The following is a 17,256-nucleotide window of genomic DNA, read 5'->3' on the forward strand; positions in this document are numbered from 1 at the left end:
TGCATCTCTCTTAGAGCTAGGGATTTTGAACATTTCTTCATGTGCTTGTTGGCCATCTGAATGTCTTCTTTGGTGAAGTGTCTGTTCATATCCTGTGCCAATTTTTCAATTTGATTGTTTACCTTTATCCTGTGGTGCTTTTTTTTTTTCAAACTGCTTCTATGCATGGGATTATGGATCCAAGTAAAATGAAATTGTTGACAACTTCAATTTTTTTCTTCATCTCTCATGATGTTACCTATTGGTCCAGTGGTGAAGATTTTTGTTTTCTTTATATTGAGATAAAATCCATATGGAAGGGTATAGTCTTTGATATTCAAGTCCTCTTCATTTTCTTCAAGCAATAATTCATTATCTGCATAATGCAGATTATTGATTAGTCTTCCTATAATCCTGATGCCACATTCTTCATAAAACCCAGCTTCTTGAATGGTTTTCTCATCTTACATATTGAACAAGTGTGGAGAAAGGGCACAATCTTGACACACATTTTTCCTGATTTTTAAACCATGCAGAGTTTCCTTCTCTGCTAGGAAAACAGCTTCTTGGTCTGAGTATAAGGTTTTACGTGAGTACAACTTTGTGTTCTGGGATTCCCATTCTTCTGACTAGCAACTATAATTTATTGTTATCCACACAGTCAAATGTCTTTGCATAGTCAATAAACCACAAGTAAGCATCTTTCTGATACTCTATGTTTTCAACCAAGATCTATCTAGCAGTGGTGGCTGTTTAGCAATGATATCCCTTATTAATATGGCCTCTTCTGAATCCACCTTGAATTCCTAGCATTTCCCTGTCAATGTAACTAACATTTCAGCTGTTTTTGAATAATCTTCAGCAAGATTTTACTTGCATGTGATATTAATTAAATTGCTTGATAAGTCCAGATTTTGTTGCATTATCTGTTTTTAGAATAAGATGAAATACAATGGTATAGAGTAGGCTATATTACTGGCTTATTCTTTGCTAAAACCCCCCAAAGTTTTGAGAGCCAAAGCAAGCCAGCAGACTCACACAATTAATGTTTCCCTTCAAGAACTGTCATCTCTTGAAATGTCCAAAGTATATAAGATTAGGTTTCACTATCTTTGCCTCTCAGGAACATTCTGACTGAACTTCTTCCAAGTGCAGATAAAAAAAGATTTATTTTATTTCCTCCCCCACCCCCACCCCCATCTATGATTTGCTAAAACTCCTCACATATGTTTACTCATATGAGACAGTTTTGGAATTGAATAGTTTTGGTGATAGGCTAATGAATTGTTTTATGTGCAGGAGGTGAGACCCTTTTCATTGGAATGGCACTTCTGGAGAACTATACAGATGTGGAGGTAGAAGTCTACGTCCAGGACACCCGGGCTCAACTTCATGCACAGACAGCTCAGGGCTTGGAGGTTGTGCTGCCCGCCCTGCCAGCTGGAGTCCAGAGGATTTCTGTTTCCATCAATGGGGTCAACATTCACTCCCAAGGGTGAGGCGAACACTTTCTACTTTAGGTCTATTGAATGGTTTAGCATTTTTCTTGGAGAATTCTAGTTATTGAGTTAGATATTTCTTTCTTTCCTCTCTAATTTAGGGGCTACATATAACAATTGTAAAATTAGAATAATTCTGAGAGGACTTGTGGGATCCATACTCCCAATAGGATCCAAAGGCTTATTACTGGGGGATAGGGAAATTCCTGGAGATAAGATTTTCTGGTTCTTGACTAGTACTGTTGGGGTGGGTATGTACATGTGAGGAAGGGAAGAGTTTGTACTATCAGTTGCTAGTTTACAATAATTGTACAAACCTTCCTCACCTAACTTCTGCTCTGTCATGAGAACTCTGGCTCTCGTAGTTTCTTGAAAACGCTGTTTCACTAAATTCAGAAAGTAGCTAAGCTCTGTGGGACTGATACCATGTCGTGACACTGGCCTTGGACAAGCCTCATAATAGTACTCTTGGCCCCCTATTTCCTTGCTTCTCTGTTAAGAAAAATCATTCACATTTGCTTTATACCACTGACAACTCTCTTTTTTATTTTCCTCAGATGCACCCATCTCTTGTCTTTTTTCATATTCTGGTCTCATTTTCTACCTTAGTTTTCTTGTAGTGACGTCTCTTTGTCTTTTGTAGGGTTGATCTTGGTATCTGGTACCTCACAGATGTTTTTGATGTTGAACCTTGCTGTGGATCCCTCCTGGGTGAGTGGCTCTAACGGGGCTCGTGTCACTTTTCCAGAGAGTCTGTTCAAGAGACATTCAGACTTTGTTCCTTGGTTAAGAAATTCTAGCAGCTTGTTGGCTGTGGTCAGCGGGGTCCAAGACAGGACTAGGAGAGCAGAGCCTTCCTTATGATCCAAACTTTCTGTGGTTTACTCTGCTGGGTATGAATACTCATTGACTCCTCAGTTCAGTAGGCTCAGGAAATGAAAAACAATTATAAAAAAGAGATGCTGCTAATTTTTATGAATGGAACAAGGGAAGGGTGTGCATCAGGGTTGTAATCTTTTTCTGTACTTATTCAAGATCAAGAACTGTAGTCTTTGATATGGATTGAAGATCAACATCAAGAAAACAAAGATTCTCACCACTGGGCCAATTGGAAGTTTCATGATGGATGGAGAAGAGATTGAGACCATTGATAACCTCAGCTTGCTGGCTCCACAGTCAACCCTCTTGGCACCAGCAGTCAGGAAATCAAAAGATGAATTGCATAGGGAAAGTCTGCTGTCAGGGATCTCTCCAGAGTATTGAAGAGGAACGATGACAGTCTGGTCTTCACAATTACTTGCTGTGTGTCAGAGAGCTGGACAATGATAGAAGAAGAATTAATGGTTTTGAATTGTGGTGCTGGAGAAGACAAACATACCGTGAATTGACAGGAGAACAAATAGGTTAGTCCTGAAGAAGGTGAAACAAGACTGCTCCCTGGAGACAAGGATTTTGAAGCTCCATCTTACACACTTTGGGTACATAGCCAGGTGGGACCATCCTTGGAAAAGAACATCATGTTTTGAAGAGTGGAGGGACAGCGTAGGAGAGGAAGAGCCAGGATAAGATGGATTGACTCAGTGATGGGTAAAGTGGGAATGGCTCTGTCAGAGACAATGAGATTGGCTCAGAATAGGGCAGGATTCAGAGCTGTCATACTCAGGATTTCTATAAGTTGCAGGCAGCTCGATAGCACATAACAGCAACATGCTGAGCAAATAGTTTGTGAATCTAGACTCTATGGAGAGGAATGTGGCATCAGAATTGGAGACAGACTCATCAACTTACATGCATTATATGCAGATGACACACAACTTTGCTTGCCCAAAGTGAGGAGGATATGAAACACTTGCTATAGAAAATCAAGGAGCATAGCATTTGATATGAATTGCATCTCGACCTCAAGAAAACATAGGTACTCACCACATGATCAACAGTCAACATCATGATAGATGGAGAAAGCTGTCAGTGATTTCATCATGCTTGGTTCAACAATTAATTCCCTTGGTACCAGCAATCAGGAAATCAAGAGATGTATAGAATTGGGAAAGTCTGCTATCAGAGACCTCTACAAAATGCTGAAGAGCAATGATATCAGTTTGAAGACTAAGGTACACCTGATTCAGTCCATGGTCTTCTCAATCACCTGCTACACTTTAGAGAGCCAGACAATAAATTAGGATGACACAAGAAGAATTGATGCCTTTGGGTTGGAGGTGCTGGGGAAGAATATGTATCCCATGGACTGCTAAAAACACAAACAGATGTCTTGGAAAAAGTACAGCCAGAGTGCTTCTTGGAGGCAAAAATGGTGAAGTTTTGCTTCTCATATTTTGAACATATAGCTAGGTGAAGCTATTCCTTGGAAAGGGGCATCATGCTTTGAAAAACTGAAGGTCAGCAAAGGAGAGGAAGACCTCCAACAAAACAGAGTGATATAGTTAACAATGGGCTCTGGTGTGCCAGAGATGGTGAGGACGTCACAGGGAAAAGTAGGGCTTAGATTGGCTTTCCATAGCATCTTTATGAGTTGTATTTGATTTGATGGTACCTACCAACAACAACAATGGAAAGAGGCTGGGGTAGCTAATGGATAGCACATCTCAAGCAAATAATAGAAAAACAAAGGAATTGACCTTTTACATACTTCAAATGCAAGAAGAAAGAGCCATTGGCTTCTCCCCTTTCTTCTAGAGGCTGGGGGTTGAGAGAAATTGCCTACAAAGAGTCAGAAACATGAATATTAGTATGGGAAATGTAAGAACATGGCTAAATGGGGAAATCTATAAAATCACTAATTTTCACAAATAATTCAAACGAGGAGACTTGGTTGTGTGGTGGGCTAAGTATTGGCCTACTAATATAGTAGATGATTAGACAACTTCAAGGATTTTCAGTTTTCTTTAGTGTTTAGTGTGTATAAATTGAATAGAAGTAGGAGCTTCCAGGATACACAAGGATAATTGAAAAACTTATCATACATCCTTTAAACATCATTCCTTTATAGAAGTTTGTATAATTTTGTTATGTGGATTTTAGGCTTCATAGTCCTGTAAATGCTAACAAATTTGACAGTGGCAGGATGGAATGAAGTTATTGACGGTTCCCTAACACTCACCTCACTTCCAACTCTCCCTGGGGCTTACACAGTGCTGTGGGTTCCTGGTTCTGAATATTAATTCTTGTTTGTTTTTAATTCTTGCTGTAGGTGGAACTATCCTCAGCATTTCAGGAATAGGGTTCAGCCAGGACCCAACCTCCGTTTGGGTTCTTGTGGGCAACCAGTCCTGTGGCATCGTGAACTTGACTGAGACAAACATCTGGTGCGAGAGCCCGCCTTTGCTGGGTGGTGTGAACACACTCACTGTCCCAGTCCCCGTGCAGGTCTGGATTGGAAATGTGTCCTTCTGCCAAAGACCATCACCAGCTTCTGTAGAGAAGGGCTTCACTTTCGTGTATGAAGCAGCTGCAACACCCGTGGTAACCGGGCTGAGAGCAGAAATCCTCAATAGCAGCTTGTGGCTCTTTGTGGAAGGAAAGAACATCTCTGAGTCAGTGATTCTTCTGGGGACCATGAACTGTGACCTTGAGACACACTCTTTCAGTGGCAACCTGAGCCTGTTTGGCTGTTCCTTTCCTCTTCACAGTCTGGAAGCTGGCGTCTATATGCTCCAAGTCCATCAGAAACGAATGGGATTTGCTAATATGTCTTCAGTGTCACAGCGATTGGTGGTGGCACCTCAGATAACATCCATCTTTCCAACACATGGTTCTACTTGTGGTGGGATGGTGGTCACAGTAAGGGGGTTGTCTCTCAGCTCGAGAAGGTCGTCTGTTCAGGTTGACCTCTCAGGCCCCTTTACCTGTGTCACTTTGAGTATGAGTGATCAGACAGTCCTCTGTCAGGTTAATCCAGTAGGTGACCCCTTGCATGGAATTTCCTTCATGCTGAACATGTCAGTTCTGGTGAGTGGGGTAGCCAGCGAATGTCGGGGAAACTGCACCCTCTTCTTGCAGGAAGAGTCAACTCCCACTGTGGATGCCTTGACCACTAATAGCAGCAGGGCCTTGACTACTGTGCTGATTAGCGGACAGAGGCTGGGCACCGCAGCTGATGAGCTGATGGTGTTTGTAGATGGCCATATTCCTTGTGAGGTGACTTCCTTCAGTGTAAGGCACGTGGCATGCCAGGTTAGGGACCTAACCCCAGGTCTGCACTACCTGTCAGCATTTCATAAGACAAATGGATATGCCTGTTTGAAAAATGTTTCTAAACACTTCTTCATTTTCCCTCAAGTGCTTCACTATTTCCCTAAGACTTTCAGCTTACATGGTGGGAGCCTCTTGACCATTGAGGGCACGGCCCTGAGAGGACAGAACACCACAGCAGTCTACATTGGCCAGCAGGCTTGCCTTTCCATAAACATCAGCACTGAACTCATTCAGTGTGTTGTTCCTGCAGGCAATGGCTCTGTTGTCCTGGAAATAGAGCTCGATGGACATTTGTATCCCATAGGAGACATTGATTACAGCGAGGCCTTCACCCCAGAATTGCTCTCTGTTTCTCAGACTGATGATGTTTTAACCTTTGTGGTGGCCAAGATCACAGGAGCTCAGCATACTGACATTTTTATTGGCATGTCCCCGTGTGTGGGTGTGTCTGGGAACCACACTGTTCTCCAGTGCAGCGTTCCTTCCCTCCCTGCTGGGGAGTACCAGGTCAGAGGCTTCGACAACGTGAGAGGCTGGGCCACTTCCACGCTGGTGTTCACATTGAGAGCTACCGTGACTGCAGTGACTGGGAACTTTGGTATGTGTCTTAGTATCCTTGTGCAGGGTAACAAAAACAAAAACAAACCAAAAAACACCTCAAATGAATGACTTTGAAGAACATGTATTTCTTATAGTCTTGAAAATTAAGAGGGCCGATTTCAAGGTGTCCACAGGACTGTACTTTCTCCATGTTGTTCTAGGGGAAGATTTCCCCTTCTTTTATCTTCTGGCAACCTTGGGCATTTCTTGTCTTCTATACAGATTGCTCACATACTGTTTCCTGTTGTGTTTCTCTTTCCCAACCTCAACTCTCTTTCTCTCTCTTTTTTTTTTGTATGTATATGCGTTGGAGTCAGTGAGACTGGCTCAGGATGTGTGGGGGTGTGGGTGGGGTTGTGGTTCAGAGCTATTGAACGTAGGGTCACTGAGTCACAGGCAACTCATTAGCACATAACAAGACACCAAATGCATAGGTTTAAGGTGGCCAGGTGATAAGAAACTATGCTGCAATCCTGAAGGCACGCAATTAGAATCCACCAGAAGCTCCACGGGAGAAGGGCAATCTCCTCCCATGTGATTATTGCTTCTGAACACACACTGGAGGGTGACTTATGGATTGATTCCAACTGGATGATACACAGCAACAACAACAAAGCCACACCATGAAGTCACTAATATATCTGATAACATCTTTAAAGAAAAAACCCGATTTTTCCAAACAATGTCATTCACAGGAACAGAGACTAGAACATCAATATATCTTTTTAGAGGTACAATTCATAACAAGGCAAGAAGACCAAGTCTTCATATGTATGGATTAAATAAAAGTCACCCTCACATCTGAGAGTTAGGACATCAGATTAATCTGAAAACCAAAAGGAGAAAACATACCTGGCCTTTCACTATTTCAATTTCTTTTTGAGATTTGTCTTGTTCATGTTCTGCCTGTAAGATCTGTACAGATTCTTTTAAAATTTTATTATTTTAGTTTTTTGTGCATTTACCATCAAATTGGATCTGACTGGTACAGGAGATTATCCCTTTTCCAGCAGAGCATCTGGTGGATTCGAACTGTACACCTGACTTGTACAGTTTTTATCATAGAAATTTGGTTCATTTTCTTAATATTGAATTATATTTTAATTTGCATTTGCATGACTTAATTTTTACTTAATGTGTTAAAAACTAATAATCACATGGTCATTTGTTTTTACCTATTTTTAGACCAATACATGAATTTGCATTATTTTATGCCTGTAAAATATATTTCATTTTTATCAGATGGTCATGTTTTTCAGATGAATTCATTCTTTGTCAATAATAAGGCTACAGCAGACTGACATTACATTTGTTAAACTTTTCCCCCATTTGAGAAATACTTTTTCTTTTAATGATAGCTCAGTTTCTGTTCTTTTAAAGTATTATGCTTGGATAGCTAAATTCTGAATATTATATAAAAACATAGAAGAAATTATGGAAACAAAATCTTCAACTGATAAGATACTAACCGAGAGGTTTCTTAGAATACACTTCTATGGCTTCAGCTGAGTGAAGTGAAATACAATGGGATTTGGATCTTGTATTTGTTACTCACTTGGGTGAATAGCTTTGACTACATTTTCTGTGGAAGCTTTCGATTTTTTTTAATTAATAAAGGGGTTTGGGACTGCATGGTACCTAATGTTCTTTTCATGCTCTGTGAGGCCATGATTTTTATGATACAGAGCAGAGGAGTGAAATGCCTCCTTACACTGAAAATATTCTTGAGCTTGTCAAATGGATGTGCAAGTACCTTGTAGACTTAAAGGTGCAATTCTGCTCTAGTATGGACTAAAGTTTTCTACCTTCTTGGAGTCCAGGTGCATGTAGCACTCAAACGACACTTCTTTTTATTAGTTTTCAGACTGAAGCAAAAACTGGCACTAGCTTTAGTGCCCACTAAGGTTTGTCATCCTTACAACTCATGAGAGATGCTGGTGGGATTATAAACAAAGCAACATTGTTTGGGGGTATTTGACATAATCCAGCAAAATTTTTCAAAGTATTACTTTTCTTTTGACTGGGCAATTCTTGATAATAGGATATGTAATTTGCAAAAAAAGGTATGGAATATATTCTTAAAATAAGTGCAGTACAAGGTAATAATTTTAACAAAATGGGATACATAATTGAAGTATCCATCTATAGGAAAATTTGCTAAATGAATTATGACAATCATGGAATAGAATAATAGGTAAAATTTATAAGCTTGATCTAGATGTAAAAGCTTTGAAAAAATTTATACTTGTAAGTAAAATAGATTACATGTGGTTAAGTATAGGATGATCCTGATTATCTATCTATCTATCTATCCATCTATGAAAATTTTGGAGGAATTCACAAGAAATGATTAATGGCTACTTTTGAGGAAAACATTAGGTAGTAAAGGAAACTTAATATTTTTTCTACAAACCCCCAAAATTATATATATTATACATATTGCATGTCTATAAAATTGAGTGCATGTCAGAACATCTATCTATATAGAATTTGGTGTGTGTAACAGCCCCCCCCCCAACTATCCTGTTAACATAATAGGTTGTTAAAAAAGACTTGTTTTGACAAAATAGACTCCAGATCCTGAAGGGTAGAATCTCACCACCGAGAGATAAAATTGTGGAGATTAAACTAGAGTACTAGGGATTTAAAGCTAGTAGTATGGATTTTGGAGGTGTAAGAAGAAGGATGGTCGATAAGAAAACAAAGGGTTGAGTTTTGAGTTAAATAAAGTATTGCTTCTATTGTTGAGAACTTATGGCTTTATCTTTAAAGGCTTCTTGGGTGGAAAGCTTGTGCATGTGTCTGGCGCAGGATTTTCCCCAGGGAACATCTCAGCTGCTGTGTGTGGTGCTCCTTGCCAAGTCTTGGATAATGCTACGGTATCTGCATTCAGCTGTTTCGTTCTGCCACTGGATGGTAAGTAAAACTTGCAGAGATTTGTTTTAAAGTATGTGTATGAAGCTGGTATTCTTTAGGCTAACTCAATTTTTGTGATTAACCACTGCTTTTGTGTGTGTGTGTATTAACCACTGCTTTTCTATACATCTTTGGGATAAAACTTTCTCTCCATCAGAAATTGTTCTTAAAATATAAAGCTATCCATTAAAATGGTTCTGTAATAACTAGTCACAGTAATGAGTCAGTGTTAATTAACAACCACAAATTCATTATCAGTCTTCTTGAATTCAATCATGTGATGATGGGGACAGTGACTCTGAGTTTTGAATATTAATTTAAATGATAGTCATAGGCATGATGACTTTAATATGATAAAAAGCAAGGATAGGGGAAAAAAGAATAAAAGAGCAAGGATGTTTAAAGACTAAGGTGCACCTGAACCAAAGAAAAGTATTTTCAGTGGCTGTATATGCATATGAAAGTTGGACAATGAACAAAGGAGACTTAAAAAAGCATTATTGCCTTTGAATTCAAGTATTAGTGAAAAATATTGATAATATCGTGGAGTACTGGAACAACAGCAACAGAACAGTTTTGGACAAAGTGTAGCCAGACTGGTGAGACTTTATCTTACATACTTTGAAAAAGACTTCATATCTGGAAAACTAGTCCGTGAAAGAGAAGATGACTCTACATGAGGTGGGTGACGTAGTGACTGAACAGTGGGCTTACACACAGTGGTGATTGTCAGGATGATGCGGCATCAGGCAGGATTTCATTCTCTGCAGGGTCACTGTGGGTCAGAGCTGACTCGATGGTGTGTGACAACAGCAATAATAAAGTAATGGAGACCACCAAGGGGATTATTTTTGGAACGTTGACCTTATAATCAAAAGAATAATTGTTAATATTATCTTCCAGTTCTATAATTGCCCTGGTACCTTACTTAGACACTATGATCATTCACTAATTTAAGTCATACATTGTAACAAGGGAGCTCCTGTGGCCTAGTGGTAAGAAGCTGAGCTGCAATCCTGAAGGCTTGCAGTTCTAATCCACCAGTTGCTCCGCCAGAGAAGGATGAGCAATCTCCTTCCGTTTGATTAACTGCTTCTGAAAATCTACCAGAGTGTCAGCTGTAGGTTGGTTCTGACTTGTCAGTACACACCAAAAACATTGCAATATTAATTGTTATGTTATTGTTGTTGTTAAGTGCCATCGAGTTGTAGGCGGCTCACAGGGACCCTATGAACAAAAGTCCTCAACACTTGCATGCGTGACTTTCCTCCTTTCTCCAGGTTCATAGGGTTTCTGGAGGCAAGCTTTATGGAAGTGGATGCCACTCCTGCTTCCCAGCTTGTTTCAACAAGGGAGCACCATCAAACACTGTCCCCCATAGGTAACAGTTATCGCCTAATAACTTTTATACTGAATGATAAATTTTTGTGGGATGGAGAAGTTAGAGATGAAGGTACAAGTTGTTGACATTCTCGGTTAGGGTGTCAATAAATGATGATTTCTCCTTAAGCTTTAAAAAATGTAAAGAGAGAAATGATTGTTTTTACAATAGGGAAAACTTTAGCCAGTTCACCGTCTTTATTTCTATAATTGATAAAAACTCTTATAACTATTCACTTAAAAATGCTCACTACACATTCTGAGTAGTGATTTAAATTGCATATCTTTTTTTTTTTTTTGTCTGAACCCTGAACCTAAGCTAAGGACCTACAAAGTAATACAAGTTTCATTTCATTTGACTTGATGGTGGACGATAATTCCAAGATGAATAGTACTATCATGATGACAGTTTACATTGTATTTTAGAAGTAATTTTCATTTCGAATCTAAGAATAAGTTTTCTGTTATTATTAGGTACTTAAGGGAAACATTAATGAAGGGATATTAACTCCACTTAAGCCTTTAAAACAGACCACAGAGGATCCATGAAAATTTATGTTCAAGATGTGGTCTGTTCATTCAAAAAGTTAAATGCTCAACTGCTCACCACAAAGTTAGCAGTTTAAACCCATCTAGGAGTGCCTTGGAAGACAGAATTGATGAGGTGCTTCTGAAAGTTCACAGTGTTTAAATCTGATGGAGTTCACATATGGGGTTCCCATCAGTCACAATCGACTCAATGACAATTAACTACTGCTGCATTTACTGTATATGTGAGAGAGTGTGTTTGGTGCAGGGCAGGGGCAGGATTCATGTTTGGTAAAAGGATAAATAAAAGAATCGGGCAGCAGTGGAAATAGGACTTTACATTTCTGGGTGAGATGCTTTGTGGAGGCAAGGATGGTGAAACTTTGTTCCTCAGACTTTGGACATGTTATTAGGAGAGGCTATTCCTTGGAGTAACTCTGTGAACTTGGAGAAATGATGAAAGTTATACAAGTGTTCAGGTCTTTTGTTCATAGGGTCACTATGAGTTGTCTATGACTCAAGACACTTAACAACAACAATGACAATGAGAGAGCTCTATTGGCCTAGTAGATAGAAAGTTATGCTACCAAGTCAAAGGTGGGTGATTTTAATCTGTGGTCCTCAGGCCTGGTTTTAATTGTTTTTAGTCAAACATTCTTCTAAGTAGTATAACACTGATGTGTCTGTCCATTTGCTGTACAGAAGTAACTAGTGGTTACTGTGATGCTAAACACTGTGACACTGATGTGTCAAATACGGTAATGGTTACCCATGGTGAACAGTGTTTGGTGGAGCTCCCTGATTAAAACAAGCTTGGAAGCAGGAGTAGCATCCACTTCCGAAATAGCTTGCCTCTGAAATCCCTATCACCTGGAGAAAAGATGAAAGTTATATAAGTGTTCAGGTCTTTTGTTCATAGGGTCATTATGAGTCATCTATGAATAGATGACACTTAACAACAACAACAACATTCCTTGGAGGGGCATATCATGCTTGGAAATGTGAAGGGTCAATGAAAGAGAGGAAGACCTCCAGTGAGGTGGGTTGGCATGTTGACTGCAGCAATGGGCTCAAGTGCATCAGAGGTGATGAGGATGACTCAGGATAGGTCAGGACTCAGGTCTGGAGTCACTATGAATCATCCTCGACTTGATAGCACCTAACAACAGCAAGTCTTTAATAGTGCTACACTTTGAGTTCATGTTTAAGTTTTTAACATTTATACTGATTAAGTTGCTAAACTTTTTAAAGTTTCTTCTGGTTATTTCTTAGTGCTCAGCTCAAACCCACTAGCTACTGTAAAGGAGAAAAATGTGATAATCTGTTTCATATACATTTACAACCTTGAAAAGCTGGTGTGATAATTCTGCTTTGTTCTATTGTTCTATGTTTTCTATGATGCCTATGGATTAGTATTATTTTCAGAGATTGAATTTAAATTAGTGTTGTTATGTGCTGTCAAGTCACCTGCAACTCATAGTGACCCTGTGTACAGTAGCTCTAAAGCCTGCCTTGTTTTGAGCTGTCTCACTGACTCCAATACACCTAGCCCCATTGCTTCAGTTACTATATCCCATCTCATCTGGGGTCTTCCTCTCTTGCGCTATCCCTCCACCCTTCAAAGCCTGATATCCTTCTCTACGGATTGGTCCCTCCTGGTCACATGCCCAAAGTATGTGATATGAAGCTTCAAAGTCCTAACCTCCAAAGAGAAATTTGCTTCCACCCTCTCCAAGACAGACCTATTTGTTTTCTTGGCAGTCCATGGTATGTTCAAGACTCTTCTCTAGCACTTGTAACTCAAAGACATCAATTCGTCTTCTATCCTCTTTACTCATTATCCAGCTCTTTAATGGATAGCAAGTAATTGCAAAGATCAATAAAGAAATTTCAGGGGCACATTTTGGAACTTGAGGTAGCTTCAAGGAAAAAGAATAGAAGTGAGTATATTTGAAATGTTTTCATTAGGTTTTAGAAACACACTTTTTCAATCAACTTGTAACAGATTCCTAGCCGACCCTCCAGTGAGGTTTTGAAGGCTGAAATCACACTGGAGGAGACTGTCCATCTTTATCCCAGGGAGCAGTTAGTAGATTTGAACTTTTGGAGAAGTGTAGCCTGTGGATTCGCTGCATAACTCCCTGTGGACTATGCCACCAGAATTTCTTAAGAAAAAGAAAGAGTTAACAATAAGGTTGGCAGCGGTGGGATTCGAACCCACGCCCCCGGAGAGACTGAAGCCTTAATCCAGCGCCTTAGACCGCTCGGCCATGCTACCTCTCGCAAACATATAAATCAGGGTTGGGGTATGACAGAAAAAACTGGATAAATTATGTATATTGTATTGAAACAGATGAGGGAAAGAACAGATTAGAGGTGATATATGATTGAGTATTATGGTTAGCACAGGAATCCAGAATTAAGGTTGCATAGAGAAGTGTACTCGGGGTGGGGGTTGGGGGGAAGGGATGTGGGAATTGTATACTAATGAAGGAATATTTTTTTTCTTTTCTTTTTCTCTTCGGAGGGGGGAGCGAGCTGGTGGGGAAGGGTGGGCAGGAAGAAAAGTGCGGCAATGAATGAATGGAAATTCAAAACCTCTGTAAATGTCTATTAAAATTAATAATAAAAAAAGGAAAGAAAAAAAAGGCGAGTAAAAAAATTGCAACTTTCAACATTACCAGTAGGTGTCACCAAACACTCATTGATTATCCAAGGAAACTTGAGAAATGCATAATTTAAAAAAAAAATCCTTTTACAGACATTTAATCGTGATATCTATAGATGAAGAGAACCTGGGAGCATTGACTCCAGAAGTTCTTTCCTTATGACCCAGGAAGGCATTGGGACCTTCTATAAACGAGAGAGAGAGACAGAGAGACAGAGACAGACAGAGATACACACACACACACACACACACACACACACACACACACCCCTGGAGCAGAGGGACTCCAACAATGGCCTTGAGCTGGGTAGAGATTGTGATTATGGTGCTAGATAAGGCAAGGTTCTTATGTGTTGGCCATGGGGTCATTATTAGCCCTCGTTATCTCAAAGGCACCTGCCAGGAACATCACCATGTGAAACCACAAAAAAAAACAGTTCCTATATTAATATGCATCTATCTCTAAGAAATAGGTCCATAATGTGCAACAAATGATAAAAAAGAGTGTATCTTGAGGATCATTAGATGATACAAAACAACAACATACTATATTGGTTGTTTTATAATTTAAACCTCTTGTTTAGAGCCAGTAAAATCTTGGGGAGGGCCTTTTTATTTAAAGTTGGTTGTTATTATTTCTTGGAGGAACATTCTTCTTAGTGGTACAGCACTCTTCTGTCAATATGCTGTACTGAGGTAACGTGGGTTACTGTGATGCTGAACCTTGTGCCATTGCGGTGTCACAAGCCATAATGGTTACTTATGTGGACAGTGTTTGTTGGAGCTCCCAGTTTAGGACAGGTTCAAAAGCAGGAGTGGCAACTACTTCCTAAACAACATGCCTCCAGAAGCTCTATGAACTTTGATAAATGCCTTTTGTTCATAGGGTCGTGCTCAACTCGAAGGCAATCAACAACAACTACTATGCTACTAATAATCTACTTTCAAATAGGACGGCCTGAAGTTACTCACATGATTAAGATTCTGCTCTGTTTACAAAGATTATTTCAGAGGACAATTTAATATAAACAGCAAACCTCACATATATTTAATAATCTCCAGTCTAAGAAAATCCATCTTTTGTCTCACTGACGTTACAACCTGCTTTGGAGAAGCAAGCTGGCAGCCTTTCAGAAAGTTGAATAAGCTCAGTTTCTCTGAAGCAGCATCTTCATCATCATGTGCTCCTTAGAAATGTAAATACTCGGGAACTACAGAAACAGAAATTATCCACCACGGAATCATTTTTGATATTTCTCTTCAGAGCCATTTCTAAGTTTCTACTTCCCCCCTCCAACGAGGTAGCTCCTTTGTATAAGCAAAATCTGGGCTTATTGCATAGTAGCATATAGAACGGGTTCTGTGTATATTCTGGTCCAATTTTATATTATTGTTTGGATGTTTTATAAGCTTTCTGTTATTCCAAGGAGGAGTTTCTAAATATGACAATGCACAACTGATCTTTCCTCATTTCCTATGGACATAATTTCTTTTTTTCCTTTTTAGTTTACTGCCTTATTACTTTTGTTTTAGTTTTAATTCCCATTGACTCCTGTAATTTACACAAGAACACCTTGAATTCTGACCCTGGATCTGGGTTTTATTCCTCAGTTTGACTTTGTGCACTGATGAGGGTGAAGTTCACATTCCAGTTTGTACACGATGGCCTCCCATGAAAACTTTCCTCATTACCATATTGTTTGTTCCCGCACCACAGTATGTGTGCATTTTCTTTTCACGAGCAGGTCGACTTTAGATAGAGCTCTAAAGAAGTTATTTTTATATTTTTGGCATCTTATTTCTTAATATCCCTCCCTCCTCCACCCCCACCCCAGTTCACTCCTAACTAAAAAAGGACTTTTCTTTTTAATATGATAGGTTGTTAACTCATCCTGTCGAGTAAAAGCAATACTTTGTTTAAACATCATCAGAGTCTTTGATCTTCAGATTTCTTGCATTATGTGAATTATACCACATGACTTTTTTTATGAAATCTCTAACTTTTGCATGAGTCATGAGAAACTAAATTGATTAAGATCACACAGCTGTTTAGGGGCAGAGCTTTGCATAAAGTAAAACCCGAGGATTTTGATCCTTGCCCTGGGATACTCTTCATAATCCACCTTGTCAATGTGTATTCACCTCATCACCTGCAATGAGTTTATCATTTTATAGGTGTGGAGCCTGATTTTTCTTTGCTTTATTGTGACTGACTTGAAACTTCTCATGACACTCGTCATGTTCTGTTTGTCTGTGTAAAGTTCTCTGTCAATCCCTGTTACCATGAAAACTCGTTCAAAATGCATTTTACAATAAACCTATTAGGTGTCAGGTTCTTTGGGATGTAACCTCAACAATACTAATATTTGTGTGTTATTGATTAGCTGCAAACTCTCCTTTGTACCTTGCTACAGCACTATGATGTAGACAGGACAGCTAGTTTCAAATCCTTTCTAGAATTTATGGCATACCTGTGTGGACAGGTTAGCTATGGAGGTAACTGGTTAGTAAAGTTTCTTTGTTTCTGTATCTTACTTTATTAAGGTTTTCAAATACCAGTCATCATATGCTAAGAATTTTCTTTCTGTTAAAGGTTATTACTGTTGTTCTGCCTTGGTGATGAATTTTACATTGTCTCTCAACCCCAAAAGAAATGGCCAACTTTTGGAGGGCTTCAAATAATTATCTTCTTCAGAAAATGTTAACAGGCACAATTATACTAAAATCAAGAACTTCTGTTAGCTACATGCCTCAAAAAGGTATTAGTAATTCTCTAATCTTTATAGGATTAATCTTCATAATATTTTAAGAGCACAGTTCAGTAAGTAAAATAGCCCAAAAGAAAAGTGAGGCATTGATAAATACAGGAATTTCATGAAAGTAAAAACATGAACAATGAATTAGTTAAAAGTTGATCATTCTAAAATATGATGAAAATGCAAATAAGTACCCAATAATAAACCATATTATATTCACTGAAACTAAGAAAGAAAATTAAAGAAATGCCAAACAAACAAAACCTCAAACTCATTGCTATTGAGCCAATTCTAACTCATATAGCAACCTTCCATGGAGTTATCAAGGTTGTAAATTATAATGTGGCATCAGGATTGGAGCAAGTCTTATCAACAACCTGTGGAAGTGCTTGCTGCAAAAGGTCAAGGACTATAGATTTCAATATGGATTGAAGCTCAACATCAAGCAGATGAAGATTCTCACTAGTGGACCAATTGGCAGCACCTTGATAGATGGAGAAGAGATTGAGATTGTTAACAGTTACGGCTTGCGTGGCTCCACAATCAACACCTTGGCACCTACAGTCAGGAAATCAAAAGATGAATTGCAATGGGAAAATCTGCACTCAGGGACCTCTCTAGAATACTGAGAAGTAACAATGGCAATCTAGAGACTAAAGTGCACCTGATCAAGGCCATGCATGGTCTTTGCAATTACTTGCTATGCATCAGAAAGACA

The 17,256-nt window shown here is 39.1% G+C and overlaps 1 protein-coding gene and 1 non-coding gene across 2 annotated transcripts in view; one reads left to right on the forward strand and one right to left on the reverse strand.

Moving 5' to 3' along the window:
* The window catches only part of PKHD1 (polycystic kidney and hepatic disease 1 (autosomal recessive)), an 866,042-nt gene that overhangs the window by 104,900 nt on the left and 743,886 nt on the right, over positions 1–17,256 (forward strand). The window contains exons 29-32 of the mRNA XM_006882114.1: positions 1,279–1,474; positions 2,122–2,189; positions 4,687–6,288; positions 9,063–9,206. Coding sequence (XP_006882176.1) covers positions 1,279–1,474; positions 2,122–2,189; positions 4,687–6,288; positions 9,063–9,206 — 2,010 coding nt within the window. The remainder of the gene's footprint in view (positions 1–1,278; positions 1,475–2,121; positions 2,190–4,686; positions 6,289–9,062; positions 9,207–17,256) is intronic.
* On the reverse strand, positions 13,311–13,392 carry TRNAL-AAG. Its single transcript has one exon. It is a non-coding gene; the product is annotated as a tRNA-Leu (tRNA).

Source organism: Elephantulus edwardii, unplaced genomic scaffold (assembly GCF_000299155.1).
Source record: "Elephantulus edwardii isolate Elephantulus edwardi_28Jun2011 unplaced genomic scaffold, EleEdw1.0 scaffold00017, whole genome shotgun sequence".
NCBI lineage: Eukaryota > Metazoa > Chordata > Mammalia > Macroscelidea > Macroscelididae > Elephantulus > Elephantulus edwardii.